At 39.0% G+C, this 25,783-nt stretch overlaps 1 protein-coding gene across 8 annotated transcripts in view; it reads right to left on the bottom strand.

The window, feature by feature from the left end:
* The window catches only part of Lama2 (laminin subunit alpha 2), a 647,931-nt gene that overhangs the window by 108,393 nt on the left and 513,755 nt on the right, over positions 1-25,783 (bottom strand). For all 8 annotated transcript variants that reach the window (XM_063264627.1, XM_063264628.1, XM_063264630.1 and 5 more), the window contains one exon: positions 4,637-4,739. In XM_063264627.1, coding sequence (XP_063120697.1) covers positions 4,637-4,739 — 103 coding nt within the window. The remainder of the gene's footprint in view (positions 1-4,636; positions 4,740-25,783) is intronic.

The following is a 25,783-nucleotide window of genomic DNA, read 5'->3' as shown; positions in this document are numbered from 1 at the left end:
ACATGGGGACACGGACACACACACACACACACACACACACACACACACACCAACATTTGTACATTTTACATTATTTACCAAGCACTCATTGAGGAAACAGAGAACATCCAAATTAGGTCTTCTAGGACTGGGTACAGTGATTGACAGTCCCCTAATAGATGCCAGGTACAACTGCTGTGCTTTTCCTCACACTGGGAGATCATAGCAGACCTTTTCTGACAGGAGCTGGGGCACATGTCTAGTGACAGGGTCTCTAAACGTTTAGGATGTGAAACGAGGTAGTTCTATCCACACCTAGATTAATAAAACTAAATGACAAGACTTGAGACCCACATCCTATTCCTACCTGACAGCCCGTAGACTTCTTTTGTTTTAGCCAGAAAGGTAATTGGACTTGAAAGCTTCTAAATAGGATAGGTCTCTCTGGTTTATTCATACCTCGTTACTGTTCAAGTTACACGGTAGTTGAAGATATTTGTATTATCTCCACCATGTGCAATCCGACTGGTAAATTCCCTTCCACCTCCTAAAATCCTCGATTCTGATTCTAAATGGAGAACGAAGCCTAGGTAACGTGCAGGTCGGGTACCCACTTGTGTTGTGTAGGACCCTATCTCTGCCTAAGACAGCACTAGTGAACTTCCTGAAGGTTCGCTGACAAAATGAGGCAAATGCTAACTAAGCAGCTTCACTCTCAGGGATGATCGTTCCTAGTGCTGATGTCTCGACGCAACTCTTTTGCTATTTCTTCGATGTCATATTTAACAGTGCCTTGGTATTCCTATTTTTTAACATGGGCATAAAATACATAATAAAATAAAATCTTTTTATAATGCTAGAAACTTAACTATAAGTATTGCAAATGCACCATATCTGTTGTCTCAGATTTTTCAGATACAGTGGTGTGGGCTACTTGCCTGAGTATGTGGGACCCTGTAGTACAGAACAAAGGTATTGACTGGTCCAATAAATGTAAAATGATGGGAACACAGTTTTTATAGTTCTATATGTGCACAATACTATATATCTAGGAATTCTCAGTTTGATTATTAGTTAATTAATTATTCTTGAGCGTAGAATGATCTCTTTATTTCATGTCAGCAATTCCCAGTTTATAGACGGATTACTTATTTTCCCAAGTAATTAACTAATTTCACTTTCCTTGGGCAAAGCTAACGATTAGAGCTAAACCAAGAAGTGAATTAAATTGAAAGCGACTCCATTGAGATAAAGCACATAAAATCTAGCATTAACCCAGTTTCCACACTGCAAACTACCTCACTCTTTGCCCTGCACATAGTCTGTGAGAACCCCAACAGACTATTTTATTGACAAAACTTGTCCCTCTGTAAGGCAGCATTCATCTGGTGGCGTGAATTCATCTTCTGACCTGTTCAATCCTCAGCTTGTCCCTCGTCCCAAATCCATCACCAACATGATTTTTAGTTCCACTGACATTCAACTGTGGGTTGGAGACCACTTCAGAGCTCAAACAAGTGCAAGGGCAAATTGACTTTTAATAGATGTATATTCAAAAATTAAAAAGCGAAACAAACCGCTGCTGGCAAGTTCAGACTCCCTCAAGGCAAGGACAGCATAAAAAAGGCAGGGAGCAGCAGTAAGTCATTTGTGACCAGAGTACGGGAACAAACTGAGCTGTGCTGACTTGAACGAGCAACAAATTAGAAATATGGAAGGCATGCTGGCCCCACCATTTTTATTCTCTCTAACTCCAGGCGCCACAGAGAGAGAAATGACTAAATCTCTATTTTAATAGCTGCTGTCAAGAGTTTTGCTCTGCGGGGCCCATTTCAGCAGTTCCTCTTGGTAATATATGGCATTTCCCTGATTAACAGCCATTTTATAACCTGTGTAATTGGCCACAAATCAGGAGAATGTCATAACGTAGCAAGAAAACATTCCCATCTCCGTCATGGCCTTGGCTTGGTTTTCTGGGGGAATTATTACTTGAGTAGTTTGTGGGTTTTCATTACTTTAAATAATGTACTACCTGAAGTACAGAAAAAGACATTTAAACTAATGAACACTTCTGTCTCCTAACCCTTTCTACCACCCGGGTCTTCAGATTTTCCAAATGTGACAAAATGGATTTGGCGTCTTTTTATGTGGAGCACTAGGATTTCGGGGAAACAAAGGCAAGGACGGGGTGGTCAGGAATGTCAAGCACTCAGCTACTCTGTCAAGGAATGAGATCTGAATGGACATCCCCAGAGCCGGTACTCAGAATACAAGCATTTTCATAGATGGTGTATTTTTTGAGACAGGGTCTCACATAGTCCAGACTGGCCTCAAACTTACTATGTAAGGAAAGGTGATGTTGAACTTCTGATCCTCCTGCCTCTGCCTCTCTAGTGCTGAGATAACAGGTCTGCAGAGCTACACACAGTGTATGAGGGACTAGGAACTGAACCCAGGGGTTCATGCATAATAAGAACATACTCTACCCACGTAACCACACTTCTAGTCACCTCCACTTTTAACATCAAAATTAATACAGACATAATTCATGAAGAATAATACATCAAATGTTTGAATAAAGACAGAGTCTGCCTCTGTATGGGCACAGACTCTTTAACACTACTGAGTTAAGGCTCCGAGTAAACTGGAGTCTCTGGCATACTCATTAGATAGGAAAGAGTAGCTATAAGGGATTTGGAGCAACTCTACTTGTTCAGTAAGAAAACAGACCGTGGCTCTTTACTGAGTGGACTTATTATGTAACTAGGAACTTGTGCACAGTCCAAACCATCTGGGTATCAAAGTGACTGTTATATTAGAGGTGGCTCTTATAATTCCATTATCAGTTGCTAAAAGACTCCAAGCTATTTAACTTTAAAGCATATCAAATCTGTTTTAAAATTGTGTGTTCTAAGTCAAGTATAACAATTAAAAATTCTGCTGCTATTCACATATAATTTATTATTTATTTGAAGTCAGTAATTATTTTATAATTTGAGCTAGGCAGTATGTTATACATTATAAATTCAATGTTAAAAAAACCTTATGTCTTTCCTGAAGGGTATAAAGCCCATAACAGATGTGGTTTAACATGACTATGACAAAGATTGCACAGACAGGTTGAGTGTGAATCGAATATTCTGTTGTGTGTTAGAGAAGCTCAGCAAAGATTGTTTATATTTTTTCTATTCAAAGTCTCACAGTTATTTAACTATTGAGTGAGTGAGTGATGAGTGTGTGAGTGTGAGTGAGTGTGTGAGTGTGTGTGTCAGTGAGTATGTGATAAGTGTGTGAATGAGTGAGTGTGTAAGCAATTGTGTGAGTGAATGAGTAATGAGTGTGTGTGAGTGTGAATGAGTGTGTGTGAGTGGTGTGTGTGTGTGAGTGAGTGGTGTGTGTGAGTGTGTAAGTGTATGAATGAGTGGTGTGTGTGTGAGTGGTGAGTGTGAGTGAGTGAATGTGTGTACATGAGTGTGTGTGAGCATGAGTGTGTAGTAAGTGTGAGTGTGTGAGTAAGTGTGAATGAGTGGTGAGTGTGTGTGAGTGGTGAGTGTGAGTGAGTGAATGTGTGTACGTGAGTGTGTGTGAGCATGAGTGAGTGTGCAGTAAGTGTGAGTGTGTGAGTGTGTATGAGTGGTGAGTGTGTGAGAGTGTGTAAGTGTGTGAATGAGTGGTGAGTGTTGTGTGTGTGTGTGTGAGTGGTGAGTGTGAGTGTGAGTGAGCATGTGAGTGAGTGAATGTGTGTGTGAGTATGTGTGAGCATGCCAGTGAATGTGTGATAAGTGTGAGTGTGTGAAGAGGGCGGGATGGAGCCTATGATCCTGTGTGCAGTAGGTGAGTCCTCTACCAGAGATTCTTGTCCCAGCTCAGGGACTCCTTTTATCTTGCGCTCGTTCTTCTCTTGCCCTTTCTACCTCCAGCATCCGCAATGCTGTTAACCTCTAATGTGATGCTGGTAGAAGATGTGTAGATGAAGAAAGTACAGGAGAACGAGCAAAGTTAAGGAGATAGAATCTATGAACATATGGCACCTTGGAATGACAGTGTGTGTGCGGCTCCATGTGTAGCAACAATTGGGAGGTGGATCCAAGCCAGACAACGCTAGGCATGAGACCAGAGAAAGCAAAGTATTGAGAAAAGGTGACACGTGAATGAAATGATAAATACAATAGCTTATATTGACAGCAACCATGTTTATGAGCATTAATAATATATCAGAGTAGAAGTTACTTTATGCACTTTTATGTTTTCAATTAGGAAGAAAATACGAGACTATTTTGTAAATATTTATAGACTTTAGAATCTATTAACTAAACTGAAGGTTTCACAAACACTTTTCTGCCATATCTTCCTATCTGGTTTTTTTAATCTGAATTTTATTTCTGAAACCATATAACATGGGGTTTGGCAGTATAAAGATTTATTACAGTAAAATTTTCTGTTTTAGATAGGTGGAGCAATGCTGTAGAAACTGGATTGAAATTGTGAAATGCTGTTTGATGAAGCTTGGAGACGAAGCATTGCTAGGCTTAGGAGAAAGGCCACTTGTATTACAGATAGGTCGTGGCACTCAATTTCATTTTTAATGGTGTGGCATGGCATCCTCCCATTACAATGCTACTAACCTTATCATAATAGAAACACCGGCCACACTAACCTTTCACATCATTTGCCAGCTTCTTGGCTTCGTTGAGGATCCTGAAACTTTTCTGAAGGGAGCCTTTGGCATCTTCCTTTAACAAGCCCTGGGGACTTGTTGCCTGTGGATAGAAGAAGAGGGGTCACACATTAAACCGCAGGGTGGGAAACCATAGGAAGCAGTGTATATACAGAGTTCAGGAACTATGCGTTTAGAGTTGCGGGGTTTCCATGCATATTTGATGACTGGAAACTGTTCCTTGTGGCTTGAGACTGTTTATAGCAGAATCCTTTGGTCTTTCCTGTTTAAGGCACGTAGAGAAAGTAAGGCTGGTGAGTCCCTTGGCATACCAGAGATGAACAGAAGAAATGAAGAGGGTTACTATAAAATTAACGACACAAAGTAGAAATTTGGATTCCATGAATGAAACCTTCAAGAGTTGTAGGATATCATCTGTTAGTATTAGGAGCTACAGAAGTGAAGCAAATTAAGACCTAAAACCATATACTAACTGTCCCTCTCATCATCTTTATTGTTACAGGGGGACCAGAAAGCCCTCCCTACATTCTCAGTGTGGAAATGGAGACAAATACCAATCGCTTCCCAAACACACCCCCAGGTTCCACTGTAATGGTGGACTTCTAAATGAAATCTTAGAACTGCAAGGATCTCTAGTGAAGTTCAGGCTCAGATATGAATGGAGTGGTGTAAAGATAAGAGGACTGAAAAGGCATTGCAGAGAAAAAAAGAACATTTGTTCTATATCCCTAGGGTGTCTGTCTGTCTGTTGTCTGTCTGTCAGTCTGTCTGTCTCTCTCTCTCTCTCTCTCTCTCTCTCTCTCTCTCTCTCTCTCTCTCGCTCTCTCTGTGTGTGTGTGTGTGTGAGAGAGAGAGAGAGAGAGAGAGAGAGAGAGAGAGAGAGACAGACAGACAGACAGACAGACAGACAGACAGAGAACATATTGGAGGCTGCTACCATTTTCCTTTGAGGTACCATTTCCCATTGGCCAAGAACTCCCTGGTAGGGTTGGGAATCAGTGTGTCTCTGCTTCCTCAACCTTGGGAATACAAGCAACTATGCTTAGTTATGTTTTTTTTTTTTTTTAATTTGAGTCCTAGGGATTGAACTCAGGTCCTTCCTTCCAGACTAAGGAGAGCCTAACATTTTGACATAGTACAACCTTGATACCATGACAATAGAAGCAGAGAAAACACAGTACTTTCTTATTATTCTCTTACTTTTCCCTCCACCCACATCTTCCTTGCACTTCATCTTATTTCCAATATCATGTTTGCATTTTATGCAGTCTTCTATAAATTGAACAATTTGGCGTAGCGTCCTTTTCTCCAGCTTCTTTCATTGGAATGCATTTGGATATTCCTGAGTTGGACATGAATATTTGGTTGCAACTGGCATGCAGTTTCATTACACGGATGTGCCTCAAACCCTTTATTCGTGTACCCATTTATCACCTGATGGCTGTAGCCTTTGTTTTTAGCCCTGTGTATTCTAAAGACAGGTTCTTTGACCATTCTTGCACGATGTGTTTACTAACATGTGTCTTTATTTCCTTAGAAGGAATTACCTTGAAATGAAAGACTGGATCACATAAAGGTGTAGGGTTGAGATTTTTTTTAAAAAACCACCAGCAGATGGATAAACTTTCTAAAGTTTTTAAGTTCTCATTAATATAGAGTGTTCTATTTCTGTACATTCTTTCCAACACAATCTCACTGTTTTGAAGTTTAATATTCTAATGTTGGCATTTTGCTTTCAGTATTAGTTTTTCTGTTGGCTCGCCACGCTAAGCATCTTTTCGTGTGTTTATCTGCCATCTTCCTTGGTGGAGAACCCGTTTAAATCTTTTGTTGTTTGCTCTGCGGGTTCCATGCAGCCCAGGATGGTGTAGAAGTTGCTCTGCAGCCGAAATTTAACTCCAGTTCTTCCTTTCTCATTTTCCACAAGTGCTGGGATCCCAGATGTGCCTGATGTTTAAGTGTTTTGTTTCATTTTTTATTGAGCTACTTGTTCTTATTAAGTTTTGAAGAATATTAACATGTTCTTGTTCTGAGTCATTGATCAGACACATAATTTTCTAATTGATTTTACTATATTGGGATTTAAAATCTTATTGTATTAAAATTAATTTATTAAAGGCATCATCTCCAAATTCTAATGAAACCTGTTTATAATTTTTTCTCATGGCAAGTATCAAGCTTTCATTATTGTATACTAAAAATCTTTCCCTATGATGAAATATATTTCCTTCATATTTTAAGTGTTCCATATTTTTATACTTTATCCATAGGTCTATAATGTTTTGTGGGTACTTTTGGAATATGGTATAAGATATTTTTTGTACACAAATATCGAATTGTTATATGTGTATTTATTGACTTAACACGAATTGCTTTTGTAAGCATCAGGGTCTCTGGTCCATGAGGTCTTGCTATACCTCATGACTCTTCTGATTTAAGGAGCTGCTTGTTAACATTCCCCAACACCACATTGTCTATACATTGCAAGCTCGTGGTAAGTGTTGAAGTCCAATAGAGCAACTGGGTTACTCCCAATGATTTCAAGAGATGCATCATTTTATAAGGAATAAAGGCTAGCCAGGTTTTATTAGGATTTCTTTCAGTGTATATTCCAATACTGGATTTTCTGACCCATAGACATAGTGTATGTCTTGACTAGACAACTTTATTTATTTCAAGGGTGTTCAGTTTCTGAGTATTTTGAGCTCTTACAAAATTTGTTCCTATCTTGATTAATGATGCTATTGCCCATTTTATACCTCAGCTTCAAATTCCTTTCTGACAGAATCTACAAATGATTAACTTTATGTATTTCAGCCATACTCTTTAACTGTGATCAATCTATCAGTTTTAGTAACATTTTTTTAATAGGCGGCAATAGCGACCACACTTAGCATGGTGCTTCAGAGTGAATACCGATGTCATTGCACTCAGTGTGGATAATTTTGCTTCCTGTCCCCTCCCTACAGGGCTGGCTGGTTCTGCAGGACAGCAATAAATTAAAGTGATGAGCATAGATATCCTTTAATTTTTCCTGAGCTAAGAAGAAAACTTTGAAACATTTTGCTCTGAAGTGTGATGGTAGGGGAAGGCTTTACTTCTAAGTAACAGACCCTTCACAGCTAATATGCAGAGAAGTTCTCTTAGTCACAGTACGCTGAGAATATTGTTAAGAAATGATCTTGGGTTCTGCTCCTTTCCCTACAGTCACAGACATAACTGATATGATTTATTTCTTTAATATTTTAAAACATTGATTTTCAAATATTAGTTCTATTTCACTCCTTTAATTAATGTTACTTAGAAATATCGTATAATCTTTTTAATGAACAGTTGGATTTGACGTGTTATAATTTTGTCAATAATTTTTACACATGCAGCCATGATGAAAAGTAGTGTATATTTCTGTTGTTACTCACAGGTTTGCCCGGAATTTGTATGAGAGTAATAGTAGGCTGATGAAATGGAGTGTATGCATGTGTGCCTGTGTGTGCATGTATGTATATGTGTGTGTGTGTACGTGTGGTTCTAAACTACAAATATTCTCTCATGAACACAAAGTTATACATTTCTGATATATTTTTTAGAAATTTTTGAGGGTTTTTATTTTTACTTCATGTGCAATGGTGTTTTGCTTGCACACATGTCTGTGTGGGGGTGTAGGATCCCTTGGAACTAGAGTTATAGGCAGTTATGAGCTGCCATGTGGGTGCTGGGAATTGAACCTGGATTCTCTGGAAGAACAGCCAGTGCTCTTACCCTCTGGGCTACTTCTATAAAGCTATACTAATTATTCATTTATTTGGGGGTAAATTTTAACAGTTTGAAATTTGTAAAAAAAGTATCTATTTCAATAAGATTGTTGGATTATTGGCAAGCATAATTTAAAATATATTATGAATTTATTTTCCTTTCTGCATAAGGTACAGTGACATCACATCTTTTATTCTCAGCTTGGAAGGTGATCAGTCTGGCTGGCTGGTTATCATCTGTCAATCATCTATCGCCTGCTGTACCTTTCTGTGTAACAAGCCTGCATTCTTCCTGGCTGATTTTCCTACGACCTGTGGTCTCATTTTGTTTATTCTTTCACGTTTGCTTTTTAAAATATGTTATGCCTTTTCACTCCAATAATCTTATTTTCCCTAAATTCTAGAAATCTGGGAATTTCTGTAGAGCTATAGTTTCCTATTCCTCATTTTCCTCTGAGGAGATCAGTGATGGATAAAGGCAGAGAGGGGATAGAGTAAAACCAGTGTTGGTAAAGGCAGAGGGGCAGGCGATTTTGATGTATGGATGAGCAACCAAGTATTTCTATTCCATAGGTTTATGGAGTATGCAGACTTACCATGAAATAAAATGTCATTAGATGTGACCTTCCCATCATGTTGGAAATCAGATTAGGGGTACTGGGAAATGAGCAATTGGAGCCATTATATATAGTTTCAGAGTTGGTGGGTTTAAACAGTGTTATAATGAGAGAGACTGAATTGAGTAATTATAGAAGAAAAGGGGCCCTCAGTCGACCATTGCAGTAGGTCTGTGGAACTGTAAGGTTTGAATGCACAAAATGTAAAGGAATTAAAAAAAAAAAAAAACTGGGGCTGGAGAGATAGCTCAGCAGTTAAGAGCACTGACTGCTCTTCCAGAGGTCCTGAATTCAAATCCCAACAACCACATGGTGGCTCACATCCCTGAGATTGTATCGGGATGCAGAGCCCTACTTGGGTGTGTCTGAAGACAGCTAGAGTGTACTTTTATACATAAGTAAAAAATGTTTTTAAAAAAAGCCTTAATGTTTTCAGACAATCTTCAAAATATTAAACAGCTGATGGGACGCAACTGTCAGTTACAAGCAATCTGCTGGTACCCAGGTTTGGAAGGCAGGCTCTCTGATGATAAAAGAACGGTGCACACTAACATCTTATGGATGAACAGAACTGTTTCGACTCGCTGGGATTTGGAGAGACCCTTTCCAACACTGCTCAGTGAGGGACTGAAGCACAGAGGCGGAATCAAGGCAGGTGATAAAGCAGCATTCTCTGAGCTAATTATGCCTCATACATATTCATGAGCACCACATCTGAGTTTTTGAGCTGTGTCTACAACATATGGGAAATACAAATGAGTGTCTTGGAGCTGCGAGATATTGTATTTCTTGTTTTTAAAGAGTGTATTTCTATAAATATGCTCTTTTGTTCGGAGCATATGGTTTTATATGCGTTGCGTGTGTATGTATAACTATACATACAATTATACAAATGTTATTTAAAATAGTGTTTATTTTATATACACTTCTGTATGAATTATTCATTTATAGTTAATAGTATGTGGAAGAGTTTAAGATATTATATATGTATATTATATATGAAATGACAAACTTTGCAAAGATTTAACCAAAGGATTAACGTTTAAGTGCACTTTCATGTAAATTTTAGTCTTTGTTAGAAACCCAAAGTGGTTCATATTAAAACAAAATGTTATTAACACAAAACGAATTTATTAACTTGTCTGACAAATGTTTTCGGTTTTGAGCCCAATGGTTAGTCCTGGGTTTCCAAAATGGGAAGACGGCAGTTTTTCCTGATGGAATTAGAGGGGGAACAAAAGAGACAGATAGGCGTGAAAATCACTGCCAAGGAACAAATGACCTCTTCCACTAGGGATCAGACGCATGACACCAGGAGCTGTGCTGTCAGAGAAGGAGGGGGAAGGACTGGGTGTGAAAGGAACCCTGAAGGTCGGTTAGAGTTCATCAACTGGATAAACTAAGCCTTAGTGACTCATGTTTTAAAAGCTTAAAAGTTGTTTGTCTTGCTTTCTGTATTAGACTTTACAATGTCCCTGAAATAAACTTAACAGAGATAAATTTCCCGAGTTTGCTGGAAGCATTGACGATTTGAACACATCACGCAAGATATTCGTTTGTATTTTGTTAAAGCAGTAACTCACAGTGCCGTTCTGTTTATGAAATAACTCATTTCAGAAGACAAATCACACACTTCCAGAAGGGGGAATGTGCCAAGATAATATGCCAGCTGACGTGATTTTAAATTTAAAATGTTTTCAACAAAGAAAACTATTTAAAATGTAAAAGTCATAGGTAATGTTGGTGATCGGGTGCGATGTGTTTACATAAAGTTTGTAAAGAGGTAATTATACACGCTGTGGTGCTAGACTGCTGTGGGAATTAAGAGTGAAGCACTGGTTAGAATGACTGATCAGAGGATCGAGGGAGTCTCCTGTTACATATACTTGAAAATACATAACTTTGGAGGGTAATGCTAAGAATGTGTTTTTGAAGTCGGTTGCTGTACGACGTTACGAATCAGTTACACTCAAAAGACGCAGTTGTGGAAAGAGTGTTAGCATAAGAAAAAATAAGGGATAGACAGACAACAACGTTAGAAATAATCATTTGTGGTTAGATGGATGCTGCATGGTTTGATTCTCTTCCCTCTTCCTGGCCCACATTTCATATTTTTAAATAATAGATATGAACTGTCTGTATACTAATGCTATATGGTTCATATGTGTTTGAAAATAAAGAAACCACTGTGTATCAATTTAAATATAGTTATTAAAGTTAACCTTATTTTCTTTTTAAACTTCAGCATCATTAGCATCTGTGTGTATTTGGCACACGTGTGAATGTAGGTGCAAACATGTGTTTGCACACAAGTGGATGTTAGAGGACAACCTGATTTAGGAGTCCCCTTCCGCTTCAGGACCCAGGAGGTGAACTCAGGCTCTCAAGCCCTCCTAGCAGGCACTTTTGCCTGATGAACCATCTCGCCGGCCCCAGTTGTGGATTTTTAAAGTACGAGTAACTAAGAAGAAGTCGAGTGGATCGAGTTGATCACTAGTGGATCACGGCACTACGTGGTACGTTCTAGAATGATAGGAGGACTGGGTGAGTTCTTGTGGAGGAGAGAAAATGTGCAGAGTCCGCAGAAAATTCCCAGGATTACTTCCGGGAATCCGAGTTCACGGCTAACTTCTTAGCTTGCTGAGAACACAAAGACAACCAGAGGGGAGCTTAAAATATGAAAGAGTCTGATAAATATTCCGTCAAATGTCCAAAAAATAAAAACATAAAAATTGTTTTTCTTTGATTCTGCTATGATAGCCACAATCGATTTAGGGGCTGTAAGTGCCATGGGCTTACTATTATAAGGCATGAACTGGGCTGGCTAGACCTTTGGTAACATTTGATGCTATCACTTTTTAAATACGCCCAATGTCCAGCCATGAAAAAGCACTGGCTTTTTTTTTTGCTTCTGATAGACAATCATTTAGTCATTGACTTAAGTGTGTGTACTGCGTATGAAGATGATGACCGAGGTCCTGGTGGTACAATGAAGCTGGTTTTCACACGCAGGCAGACTTAGTATGGACTCCGCACCTTAGATGCTCTGTGACATTTTTGTATTTGCTCATGTGGGAAATGTTTGGTTCTCAGGTACGATGCCACTCGACAATAAAGAGGAACAAGGTGCTGTTCACCACTTTCGATGTCACATTGAACTGTAACATCAAGTGTGGGTTCTTATTTTTTCACCAACATTACATGGGCATGCATGTTAATTCCTAAAATTATAAAAATGTATAAAGAGCCAATTGCTATCTGGGTGACTGTTATGTTACTATTTAGGGAATAAAATTGGAAAACAAAAACAAGAAGAAGTGCCTAGATTATAGCAGATGCATCATGGCTGATATCATACTGTATTTGGACTCGCAAAATTATTTCTGTAGGAAACTCTCCAAAATCACCTTCCTGCTCTTTTTTCAATTGTGTTGTTTCACCCAGTTATAAAAAGAAAATTTAAATATTGAACATAACATATGCCCATATATCTAAACAAACACTCTTTAGCAAGGCTCTAATGTTTAATCACGTAACTGCATGATTCACATTGACTCACTGTCTTATAGTGAATAAAAATATCCTGCCCCCCTGGATCCCAGAGATATCTAAAGCAGAGGATAAATTATTTGGGTTAGGAGTAACATGAAAGAAAATAATATATGAGAGAAAACAGCAGGAGGAACAGAATAAAATAAAGGAAATGAGGAAATTCTATGGATAATATTCAGGAAACCCTTATTTTTTTATTAGCAAGACAAGTGATAAAAAAATAAATGTTTATTCTTGATTTGAGGGCAGAGAAGAATTTCATTCATCTTCATATATCCTATGTGTTTAGTAGTACTATTTATTCATTAATTTTAGTTGCTGTTCAATAAAAATAACTTTAATATTAAGCAATAAAAAATATAAGCATGTTTAATATGTCAAGTAAACAAGTACTTTATAACACATCTATTATGCATATTATAACTTTCCTGAGCTTGGGAATGAAACGATCATCTATAGTTGTAGAGTCAACTAAAATTAAGATCTAAAGTTGAAAGGTACAAAATCTGCCCATGGAAATCAGTATGTTTTGTTTCCAGTGGGATGCTAAGCACCCAATACAAACTAAGGAAATTCCCTTGTGACATATGCTCACACATATGGGTCACTGCCTTAGAGATATCAGCCAGGTTCAAAAAGACAAAAGCCACATGACATGATCTCACCACTGTGTGGCACCTGATGTTCTCACAGAGGTAAATTGGTCATTTTGAGAGCTGTGGTTAAAGACAAATGAGGAGATGTAGGTAAAAGGATACAATTACATCACACAGCAGGCCTCCAACTGTCCTCAGGGAACTGTGGTGGATGGTGGCCTGTTTTATCCTCTTGAGATACTGTGCAAAGAATGGGCCTTAGCCACTTTTACCACAAGGCGGTAACACTGTCAGGTAAAACTTTTAGTATTACCTAGGTTTAGTCATTCCACAGAACAATCAATGCAGAGAGGACTCACAAAGGATCATATCTGGATTGTCTGTCTGGCAAGGACTCAGTCCTGGTAAATTTTTCTATATAGCAGTATTAAGATTTGATTAGACAATTAAGAGATGAAGACCACCCACCTCCGTGGGAGAGAGAGCTCATTGCCCAGACTTGTGGGCACTCCTGAGACCACCAGTACTGTCCACCCTTGCCCACATCCTTGGCCCAAGAGGAAACTGTATAGGGCCTCTGAGAACAGGAAGATAGGGGCACGTAAGCTGCAGGAGCCCTGTGGTCCAGACTGTGCCCAGATCTGAAGGGAGATGGACAAACAGCTCCCTGCACCCAAATCCCGTGGGAGGGAGCGTTAGACCTTCAGAGGGGTAGATACACCTGGGAAACCAGAGGAGACTACTCTCTGCCCACATTTCTGACTCTAGAGGAAAACATATAGCACCATCAGGGCCCCCTGTGCACAGGGACCCAGAAGTAGGGGCAGGCCCTTCTGGTTGCTGCCTTCATGAAGAGCTGAAACTCAGCCCTGAGGAGCGACTACAGGCCCGAGACCAGAGGTAAGACCAACTTTTCTGCTCCAAGTGACCTGCCTGGTGGACTCAGGACACATGCACACAGGAACACTTGAAAGCCAGTGGACAGGAATGACTACATGCCTGAAAGCAGAACACTCTGTTCCCATAACTGGCTGAGAGAAAACAGGAAAACAGGTCTACAGCACTCCTGACACACAGGACTATAGGATGGTCAAGCCACTGCCAGAAATAGCAAAACAAGGTAACACCAGAGACAACCTGATGGCAAGAGGCAAGCACAGGAACCCAAGCAACAGAAACCAAGACTACATGGCATCATCGGAGCCCAATTCTCCCACCGAAGCAAACACTGAATATCCAAACACACCAGAAAAGCAAGATCTAGATTTAAAATCACATTTGATCATGATGATGGAGGACTTTAAGAAAGACATAAAGAACTCCTTTAGAGAAATGCAAGAAAATAGAAGTAAACAAGTAGAAGCCCTTAGAGAGGAAACACAAAAATCCCTGAAAGAATAACAGGAAAACACAATCAAACAGGTGAAGGAATTGAAAATGGAAATAGAAACAAATAAAGAAAGAACAAAGGGAAACATCCCTGGAAATAGAAAACCAAAGGAAGAGAAAAGGAGCCATAGATACAAGCACCAGCAACAGAATACAAGAGATAGAAGAGAGAATCTCAGGAGCAGAAGATACCATAGAAATCATTGACACAACTGTCAAAGATAATGAAGAATGGAAAAAGATACTTGCCCAAAACATACAGGAAATCCAGAACACAATGAGTAGATCAAACCTAAGGATAATAGGTATAGAAGAGAGTGAAGATCCCAACTCAAAGGACCAGTAAATATCTTCAACAAAATCATAGAAGAAAACTTCCCTAACCTAAAGAAAGAGATGCCCATAAACATACAAGAAGCCTAAAATAGATTGGATCAGAAAAGAAACTCCTCTTGTCACATAATAGTCAAAACACCAAATGCACAAAACAAAGAAAGAATACTAAAAACAGTAAAGGAAAATGGTCAAGTAACATATAAAGGCAGACCTATCAGAATCACACCAGACTTCTCACCAGAGACTATGAAAGTCAGAAGATCCTGGACAGATGTCATATAGACCCTAAGAGAACACAAATGCGAGCCCAGGTTACTGTATCCAGCAAAACTCTCAATTAACATAGATGGAGAAACCAAGATATGCCATAACAAAACCAAATTTACACAATATCTTTCTACAAATCCAGCCCTACAAAGGATAATAAATGGTAAAGCCCAACACAAGGAGGCAAGCTCCACCCTAGAAAAAGCAAGAAACTAATCGTTTTGCAACAAAACAAAGAGAAGACAAGCACACAAACATAACCTCACTTCCAAATACGAAGATAACAGGAAACAACAATCACTATTCCTTAATATCTCTCAACATCAATGGACTCAATACCCCAATAAAAAGACACAGATTAACAAACTGCATATGTAATGAGGACCCAGCATTTTGTTGCCTACAGGAAACACACCATAGAGACAAAGACAGACACTACCTCAGAGTAAAACAACTTTCCAAGCAAATGGTCTGAAGAAGCAAACTGGAGTAGCCATTCTAATATTGAATAAAATTGATTTTATTTATTTGAAATAAAATTTTCAACCAAAAGTCATCAAAAAAGATAAGGAAGGACACTTCATATTCATCAAAGAAAAATCCACCAAGATGAACCCTCAATCCTAAATATCTATGCTCCAAATACAAGGGCACCTACATACATAAAAAAAACTTACTAAAGCTCAAAGCACACATTGCACCTCACACAATAATAGTAGGAGATTTCAACACCCTACTCTCATTAATGGACCGATCATGGAAACAGAAATTAAACAGAGGCATAGACAGACTAACAGAAGTCATGAACCAAATGGACTTAACAGATATTTATAGAACATTCTATCCTAAAACAAAAGGATATACCTTCTTCTCACCACCTCATGGTACTTTCTCCAAAATTGACCATATAATCTGTCACAAAACAGGCCTCAACAGATACAGAAAGATAGAAATAATCCCATGCGTCCAATCAGAACTCCACGGGCTAAAGCTGGTCTTCAATAAGAATAAGGGAAGAACGCCCACATATATGTGGAAGTTGAACAATGCTTTACTCAATGATAACCTGGTCAAGGAAGAAATAAAGAAAGAAATTAAAGACTTCATAGAAATTAATGAAAATGAAGGTACAACATACCCAAACTTATGGGACACAATGAAAGCTGTGCTAAGAGGAAAACTCATAGCGCTGAGTGCCTGCAGAAAGAAACAGGAAAGAGCATATGTCAGCAGCTTGACAGCACACCTAAAAGCTCTAGAACAAAAAGAGGCAAATACACCCAGGAGGAGTAGAAGGCAGGAAATAATCAAACTCAGAGCTGAAATAAACCAAGTGGAAATGAAAAGGACCATAGAAAGAATCAACAGAACCAAAAGTTAGTTCTTTGAGAAAATCAACAAGATAGATAAACGCTTAGCCAGACTAATGCGAGGACAGAGAGAGTGTGTCCAAATTAACAAAATCGGAAATGAAAAGGAAGACATAACAGAATCAGAGGAAATTCAAAATATCATCAGATCCTACTACAAAAGCCTATATTCAATAAAACTTGAATATCTGGAGGAAATGGACAATTTCCTAGATAGATACCAGGTACCGAAGTTAAATCAGGAACAGTAAACCATTTAAACAACCACATAAGTCCTAAAGAAATAGAAGCAGTCATTAAAAGTCTCCCAACCAAAAAGAGCCCAGGTCCAGATAGGTTCAGTACAGAATTCTATCAGACCTTCATAGAAGACCTCATACCAATAGTATCCAAACTATTCCACAAAATTGAAACGGACGGAGTGCTACGTCTATGAAGCCACAATTACTCTTATACCTAAACCACACAAAGACCCAACAAAGAAAGAGAACTTCAGACCAATTTTCCTTATGAATATTGATGCAAAGATACTCAATAAAATTCTTGCAAACTGAATCCAAGAACACATCAAAACCATCACGATTCATCATGATCAAGTAGACTTCGTCCCAGGTATGCAGGGATGGTTTAATATATGGAAAACCATCAACGTAATCCACCATATAAACAAACTGAAAGAACAAAACCACATGATCATTTCATTAGATGCTGAGAAAGCATTTGACAAAATTCAACACCCCTTCATGATAAAAGTCCTGGAAAGAATAGGAATTCAAGGCCCATACCTAAACATAGCAAAAGCCATATACAACAAACCAGTAACTAACATTAAACTAAATGGAGAGAAACTTGAAGCAATACCACTAAAATCAGGGACTAGACAAGGCTGCCCATTCTCTTCCTACCTATTCAACATAATTCTCGAAGTCCTAGCCAGAATAATCAGACAACAAAAGGAGATCAAGGGGATACAGATTGGAAAAGAAGAAGTCAAAATATCACTATTTGCAGATGATATGATAGTATATTTAAGTGATCCCAAAAGTTCCACCAGAGAACTACTAGCTGATAAACAACCTCAGCAAAGTGGCTGGGTATAAAATTAACTCAAATAAATCATTAGCCTTCCTCTACACAAAAGAGAAACAAGCCGAGAAAGAAATTAGGGAAATGGCACCCTTCATAATAGTCCCAAATAATATAAAATACCTCGGTGTGACTTTAATCAAGCAAGTGAAAGATCTGTATGATAAGAACTTCAAGCCTCTGCAGAAAGAAATTGAAGAAGATCTCAGAAGATAGAAAGATCTCCCATGCTCATGGATTGGCAGGATTAATATAGTAAAAATGGCCATTTTACCAAAAGTGATCGATAGATTCAAGGCAATGCCCATCAAAATTCCAATCCAATTCTTCATAGAGTTAGACAGAACAATTTTGCAAATTCATCTGGAATAACAAAAAGCCCAGAATAGCTAAAACTATCCTCAACAATAAAAGGACTTCAGGGGGAATCACTATCCCTGAACTCAAGCAGTATTACAGAGCAATAGTGATAAAAACTGCATGGTATTGGTACAGAGACAGGTAGATAGAACAGTGGAATAGAATTGAAGACCCAGAAATGAGCCCACACACCTATGGTCACTTGATTTTTTTCCAATGGAAACCATCCAATGGAAAAAAGTTAGCATTTTCAGCAAATGGTGCTGGTTCAACTGGAGGTCAGCATGTAGAAGAATGAAGATCGATCCATGCTTATCACCCTGTACAAAGCTTAAGTCCAAGTGGATCAAGGACCTCCACATCAAACCAGATACACTCAAACTAATAGAAGAAAAAGTAGGGAAGCATCTGGAACACATGGGCACTGGAGAAAATTTCCTGAACAAAACACCAATGGCTTATGCTCTAACATCAAGAATTGACAAATGGGATCTCATAAAACTACAAAGCTTCTGTAAGGCAATGGACACTGTTGTTAGGACACAATGGCAACCAACAGATTGGGAAAAGGTCTTTACCAATCCTACAACAGATAGAGGGCTTATATCCAAAATATACAAAGAACTCAAGAAGTTAGACTGCAGGGAGTCTAATAACCCTATTAAAAATGGGGTTCAGAGCTAAACAAAGAATTCACAGCTGAGGAATGCCAAATGGCTGAGAAGCACCTAAAGAAATGTTCAACATCTTTAGTCATAAGGGAAATGCAAATCAAAACAACCCTGAGATTTCACCTCACACCAGTGAGAATGACTAAGATCAAAAACTCAGATGACAGCAAATGCTGGTGAGGATGCGGAGAAAGAGGAACACTCCTCCATTGTTGGTGGGATTGCAGACTGATTTTGGAAATCAGTCTGGAGGTTCCTCAGAAAATTGGACATTGCACTACCTGAGGACCCAGCTATACCTCTGTTGGGCATATACCCAAAAGATGCCCCAACATATAACAAAGACACATGCTCCACTATGTTCATCGCAGCCTTATTTATAATAGCCAGAAAATGGAAAGAACCCAGATGCCCTTCAACAGAGGAATGGATACAGAAAATGTGGTACATCTACACAATGGAATATTACTCAGCTATCAAAAACAACGAGTTTATGAAATTTATAGGCAAATGGATGGAACTGGAAAATATCAACCTGAGTGAGGTAACCCAATCACAGAAAAACACACATGGTATGCACTCATTGGTAAGTGGCTATTAGCCCAAATGCTCGAATTACCCTAGATGCACAGAACTCATGAAACTCAAGAAGGATGATGAAAATGCAGATTCTTCAGTCCTTCTTTAAAAGGGTAACAAGAATAGCCTTGCGAGGGAATAAGAAGGCAAAGTTTAGAACAGAGGCAGAAGGAAAGCCCATTCAGAGCCTGCCCCACATGTGGCCCATACATATACAGCCATCCAATTAGACAAGATGGATGAAGCAAAGAAGTGCAGACCGACAGGAGCCGGATGTAGATCGCTCCTGAGAGACACAGCCAGAATACAGCAAATACAGAGGCGAATGCCAGCAGCAAACTACTGAACTGAGAACGGGACCCCCGTTGAAGGAATTAGAGAAAGGCCTGAAAGAGCTGAAGGGGCTTGAGACCCCATATGAACAACAATGCCAAGCAACCAGAGCTTCCAGGGACTAAGCCACTACCCAAAGACTATAGATGAACTGACCCTGGGCTCCAACTGCATAGGTAGCAATGAATAGCCTAGTAAGGGCACCAGTGGAAGGTGAAGACCTTGGTCCTGTCAAGGCTGGATCCCCAGTGAATGGGATTCTTGGGGGGAAGGCGGTAATGAGGGGAGGATGGGGAGGGGAACACCCATAGAGAATGGGAGGGGGAGGGGTTAGGGGGATGTTGGCCTGGAAACTGGGAAAGGGAATAACATTTGAAATGTAAATAAGGAATACCCAATTTAATAATGATGGGGAAAAAAAGGAAGACCCATGCATGACATGCATGTATGAAATTATTAATGAATTAAGAGAAAAAATTAAAATAGAATTTGACAGTCATCAAATTCTGCTTCAGAAGGAGCTAGCATTTTATTGTAGGATTCACCTAGTTCTCACAAGAGTTTAACATAAGAATAAACCTCCTTTGCCCAGACTCTCTTTTGTCCTTATCACAGGATCTCATTCTCTGATACATGCTCCCACTGAGACGCCATTAGTTCATTGTGCTTTAGAACACTGTATTAATGATGCCATCTAATTTTGGAATTTCAGCCTCCAAAGCTGTGGGATAAATAAATCTCATTTCTTTATATATTCCTCAGCCTTGGGTATTTCATTTCACTGGCAGAGAATGAACTAATTGGAGATGAAAACTTAAATAGAGATAAGGGAGTTAGAAAACAGCCACAGAAAACATAAAGGAAGAATGCCACACACAGGGTCACGTGTTTTTTGGTTTAAGATATATCAGAAAAAGCACAAGCGTTAAAAAAAAAGACAGACAAAGGAGAGTACATAAAACTAAAAATCTGTGTAGGAAGGAAGAAATTAACAGAGTTTCTTATTGAAGGGGAAGAAATATATGTAAGGCACACACTAATTCCAATGCGTATAAAAAAAAGAGCTCAGGAAAAAGGAGAAGATAACAAAGATGATCAAAGAAGTGAAGTGCATCTCTGAAGAGGAAGAAGGCGTTTATGTAAAGCATTCACAAGATCATCAACCACCAGGGAAATGCAAAGTAAAGCCACAAACTATGACCTTGAGCTTACTAGAATCTCACTCAACAGGCATGCTATGTTTACAAGCTTGAGTTTGTCGATTAAAAACCTGAATCATGTTCTGGGAAATATAAAAACTAGTGACAGATTACTGCCTGGATAATGAGAGACAGAGACAGAAACCTAATCCCCCAATCTCACTCAGTATTGTCTTCTCCTAATGTGAGTTCCAAGCATAGTGTTTGAAGCTAAGTAATTGATGTCATATAGAACATTTAGACTCACACAAATATTTAAATGGGGCCCAACCTACGGGCAGAGAAAGAGGGGGGGAGAGGAAAAGAGAGAGAGAGAGAGAGAGAGAGAGAGAGAGAAATATTTGTGTTCTCTGTTCAGCTTCCCTATGTCTATGTCAATATAAATGTTTTATTAACTTTTAATATCTGTATCATAATTATTATGTATTTCTAGTTCTATTATCTGTGTCTGGGCATGGAGGAGGCATTCAGGGTTTCCTAGTCACTAACTGTATACAAGGCATAAGAGGGACAAGTAGTGTTCAATAGTCGTCAACTCCATGGAAGGTACCTATAAGAAAATTATGGAATACTGGGTAGAATGAAGTCAAAGTCTCAGGGTAATTTTTGGTTATTCAAGTTTCTGTTCACTAAGGAAGTTTGTTGACAGCTTTAATTTTAAATCTGGAGACACTGTAGAAAAGAAGAGGAGTAGAAATAAAACATTGTCACTACCAGGCAGAAAATGCAGAGAAAGGAGCCACCAAGTAGACGTTTTACAACCAGGAGAAGAGAGAACCTCAGACCTCCCCAGATCTATCTAGGAACTGTAGATACCAGGGTAGCACTTGAAGTTTCCATCCTTAGGCCGAGAGAAAAGGCATGTGTACTTTGGCTTATTGTCTTTCCTACCTCAGACCGTAACTAGTAGACCGTTGGAGGCCCCTCAGATATTTTTCCAATGGTTAGAGTAAAATACAAAGTAAGAAATATATATTTTATGTGTATGTTACTCAAGTTAAATTTGAATTTTCACCAAAGGACTGGTCATTCTTTACAAGGTAGCACTGAGAATGGAGGGCGGGTCAGTGGGGAATTAGAAATAGGATGGAGGTCTTTGGGGAAGTTCAAAGAGGCCACCCCTCAGCAGAGAAAGTTTTCATCTACGGGATGGACGCCCTTCTCTACCATGCTAATATGGTTCTATGGGTATTTAATTTTCTGCATTTATTCCTTTACATCCCGTATAGAGGAGAATAAAGCAGGGGTTAATCCACAGAATCTGTCACACAAAGACACCGGGAAACATGGAGAGATGTCAAGGATCGGAGTCTGTCATGAGAACAAAAAGAAACTTCTCTGCCCTCTGTCGTCCCTTCCTGCAGAGTGCCCCCCCCCCCCAATCCCTCTGGAGGAAGAACAACCAGAGGGTGTCCTTTAAGGAAAGCAAATGAATGGAGAGAAAAGATTCCTTCATTAGAACAACTAGGGGGAATGAGAGACAGGGGGAGGGAGCAGGGGGGCAGGAGGGCAGGGAGGCAGGGAGGCAGGGAGGCAGGGAGGCAGGGAGGCAGGGAGGCAGGGAGGAACTAACTCTTTAAAAAGTTGGAAAAGTGGCTGGGCTGTTGAAAGTGGCTGAGATGTCAAGAGCATATACTGCTCTTGCAGAGGCCTGGGGTTCAGTACACAGCACCCATGACTAGACAGCTCGCCCGCTCCTTGTAAGTACAGCTCCAGAGCGCCCTCTTCTGCAGGAAGCTGCACATGCACAGAACTCATTCCCGGGGACACACACATGCACATGCGCAACACAACACGGAAAAATAAACCTTAACAACAATACACATTACCGTTAGCCCCTGAGTTTGTACCCAAGATATTTTTCAGTTTTATAAAATAAGCTGGGGGCCCTCGCTTTCCTTTCCTGTGCTTTGGGAAGTTTTGTTTGCGCGGTCCTTGAATTCATGGTAGACTTTACCATTTGGCTGGAGATAAATTGTGAGCTACTGGTTTAATTCATTTGACGGAATTCTTTGGAAGTCTATGATTTTGTTTCTTGAGATAATTTTTCTCTAGACTTATTTCCTCTTCATCTGAGTATGTAAAGTATATCGCTGCGGTGGGACTCCGGTGTATTCATGTTCTGTTTTGAACCTGCACGATCTCTCGTAGCTATGGGCTTTTCATTCCTAATCCTGCTCCTGTGTTTGCTTAACCCACTCTGCCTTCTCCGTTGATGTGCTGCCCGTTTGTCTTATGAACCAGTTTTCTATTTTGTTAAATCTAATGTTTTTTCTTATGCCATTAATTTCAGTGTTTATTTCTTCTTTTGCTTTTTAAATGCCTCAAACAGAACCTTAGATTTAATTAGTTTTCATTTCTATCTTTTCACATCTTTCAGTAATTACCAGTTTATTTGCACTCCATAATTAAGTTACTTTTTCGGGGCTAAGTATTTGGTGTTTTTAAACTATTCTATATCCTTTGACTCCTGAAATATTTAGAAGTGTGTTTTAAACTTTAAACTTATACTTACTTGTCTTTTGCATGTGCAAATGTGTGCATGGATGCCATGTGTGTGCACTGTACCCGTAGAGGTCAAAAGAAGCTCTTAGATCCTCTGTGCCTGCAGTTCCAGGTCGTTGTGAGCTGCCATGTGGGTGCTGGGAACTCTGCAGGGACGGCCAGTGTTCTGAACCACCTTGGGTTGAATTTGTCCACGGACAGTTATGCAACGTTTTTGTATGTTTCTGTTTTTATTATCTATGATGATAGTCTGCAACCTGGATGACTCAGGTCATCATGTCTTTCTGGTACAGTCTTTGTTCCCTGTTTCACAGTCCTGCTGTTGATGTTGTTAGAGTCCATGAGGACTTTAACTAATGAGGCATGAACAATTGATCCTCTGACTGTTACAACGTTCCAAAAAGGCATTTGTTCATCCTGTCTATGGTACTTCTTAAAGTTGCGTGCCTATGTGTCTCTTCCAGACCTGTCAGTTTTTAAGAGACATGGGAAAGATTCCCACTACAGACCGAATGAGTTTTTTCATTTATTTCTTTATTTATTCTCTGGCTCTTCTGTAAAGACCCTGTGAGTTCACCAGGCCTGAGTTTTACTATGAATTCATTCTCTTCCCTTTACTCTAATGAGGTTTCTTATTGTTCCCTAATAACTCCTTCTGTGAACTCTAAAGCCAATTGTGATTGTTGCTATTAACAATCTGTTCCTCCATTTTTTTTCTCATTACTTTCCTGAGTTTATCCTTCATTTACTATCTTGCCACATCCTCACAGTTCAGTGGTATTTTGTGTAAGCTCTAACAGTTTTAATCCAAAATGAAAATCATTCTAAACTGGCTGCATATTTGAGTCACTTTGCATTTAATTATAAGAACAACTTGTGTTATAGCCTGTTGGTTCTGGACAGCATTTCGGTGCTTTCTTTATGCGTAGCCTTCATGTGGCTGGATTGGGGTGCTACTCCATTCTGGTCAGTGCTCGCTTGACCCCACATGCATTCAGGTCATGCATCATATGGTGAGAGCTAGAATGTTGCTCTCCCTCTCTGACAGGACAGCCCGCGTTCTGTGGCGTGTGGTGTTGGCTGCAAGGAGGACAAAGACTGCGCCTTGCACAATGGACTGTGATGTAAGGCACAGAACTGAACTGTGTCAGGATCTGAAAGTTCTAGAATTATTAATGTCAACTAGTGAAAACTGTTCTGACTTGTGTACTTGGGCTAAATAAATTCTATCATTTTAATCACATACAGACATATGTGCCCATGAATGTGACAGTTTACCATTTGTGTCGGCCTTGCCTTTTATGGCGCAGATTGAAGATTGTTCTGGTCACATCGTGGTGGTTATTCTGGTTGTCAATGTGGTTAGGCTATGGTTCTAGGTTCTGATTCAAAGATGTATTCTATCCCTGCTTCGTAAGCTACGGTTTATGGAATGCAAGGGCCACTAAAAACGGGCGAGCATTCAAAGGTCTCTGAACGTGTAAATGTGAATCCCAGGCGCGCTGGCCACTCTGCCCAGCGTTACTGCAGCCTTGACATAGGAAGTCTACACTTTGCACTGTGGATTCTGACACAACACACTACACCAGTGGAGCATCACCATTCAGATTTGAGACTGTCGTAGGTTACAAATCGCAATGATTTGATTATGCACGTGCTCTCTGCTCTTATAGAAACATAACGGTTTAATTATAGAAAAGAAAATATTTTCCAACTATTTCCAGCATGATTGTAGCACATTATCATGTCTTTATTATGTTAGCGTGCTTGGCTTTAAAACATGCTGCTTGAATTGCTGAACTGAATTGCATAAAACACCATTATGTAAAATTTTGTTTAGGACTAGGCAGAATTTTCAATAAATCTTACAGGTTGATAAACATATTTTTGTCATTTTGAGAACATGTTTATGTGAAGTGGTGCCAATTACAAAATCAAAATATTATCTCTGAAAAAGATGTTGAAGATTTTCTATGTTCTGCTATATTAAATATTGAGCCAAAAATTTGTCCATGTAAAATTAAACAAGAGTATAAATCCCATTATTAGGCAAATTTGTTTAAGGTTTTTTTTTCTTATGAAAGATAATATTTATTAAAGATAAGCTCACAGAATGATAAATGAAGCATATGATAGTATTCTGTGCCCTGTGTGTTCAATGCTATTAATGAAAGTATCCATTCCAAAGAATGACATGAAATTAAACAAGTAAATAAGGTACCATCATTATCCTTTCTCTTTGCCTTTTCCTTTCTTCTTCCTCTTGAGCTTAACTAAAAAGTACTTATTTTCCTTTTAGGTTTTATTTTTTTTCAATGTAAACACAACTTTATTTATAAAATGGAAACTATATTATGGGATATGGTTTTAAAGACATTTATCAGAAAATAACTACATAGAATACACAATGGATTTGATACACACTGCATGAATGAATAGTAAGAACCTGATTTGCATTTGAGTCTAGTCTATATCTTCTTCTTCTTCTTTTTTTTTTTTTTATTAACTTGAGTA

This window comes from Rattus norvegicus, chromosome 1 (genome assembly GCF_036323735.1).
Source record: "Rattus norvegicus strain BN/NHsdMcwi chromosome 1, GRCr8, whole genome shotgun sequence".
Lineage (NCBI taxonomy): Eukaryota > Metazoa > Chordata > Mammalia > Rodentia > Muridae > Rattus > Rattus norvegicus.
This window is presented reverse-complemented; position numbering and strand designations above follow the sequence as displayed.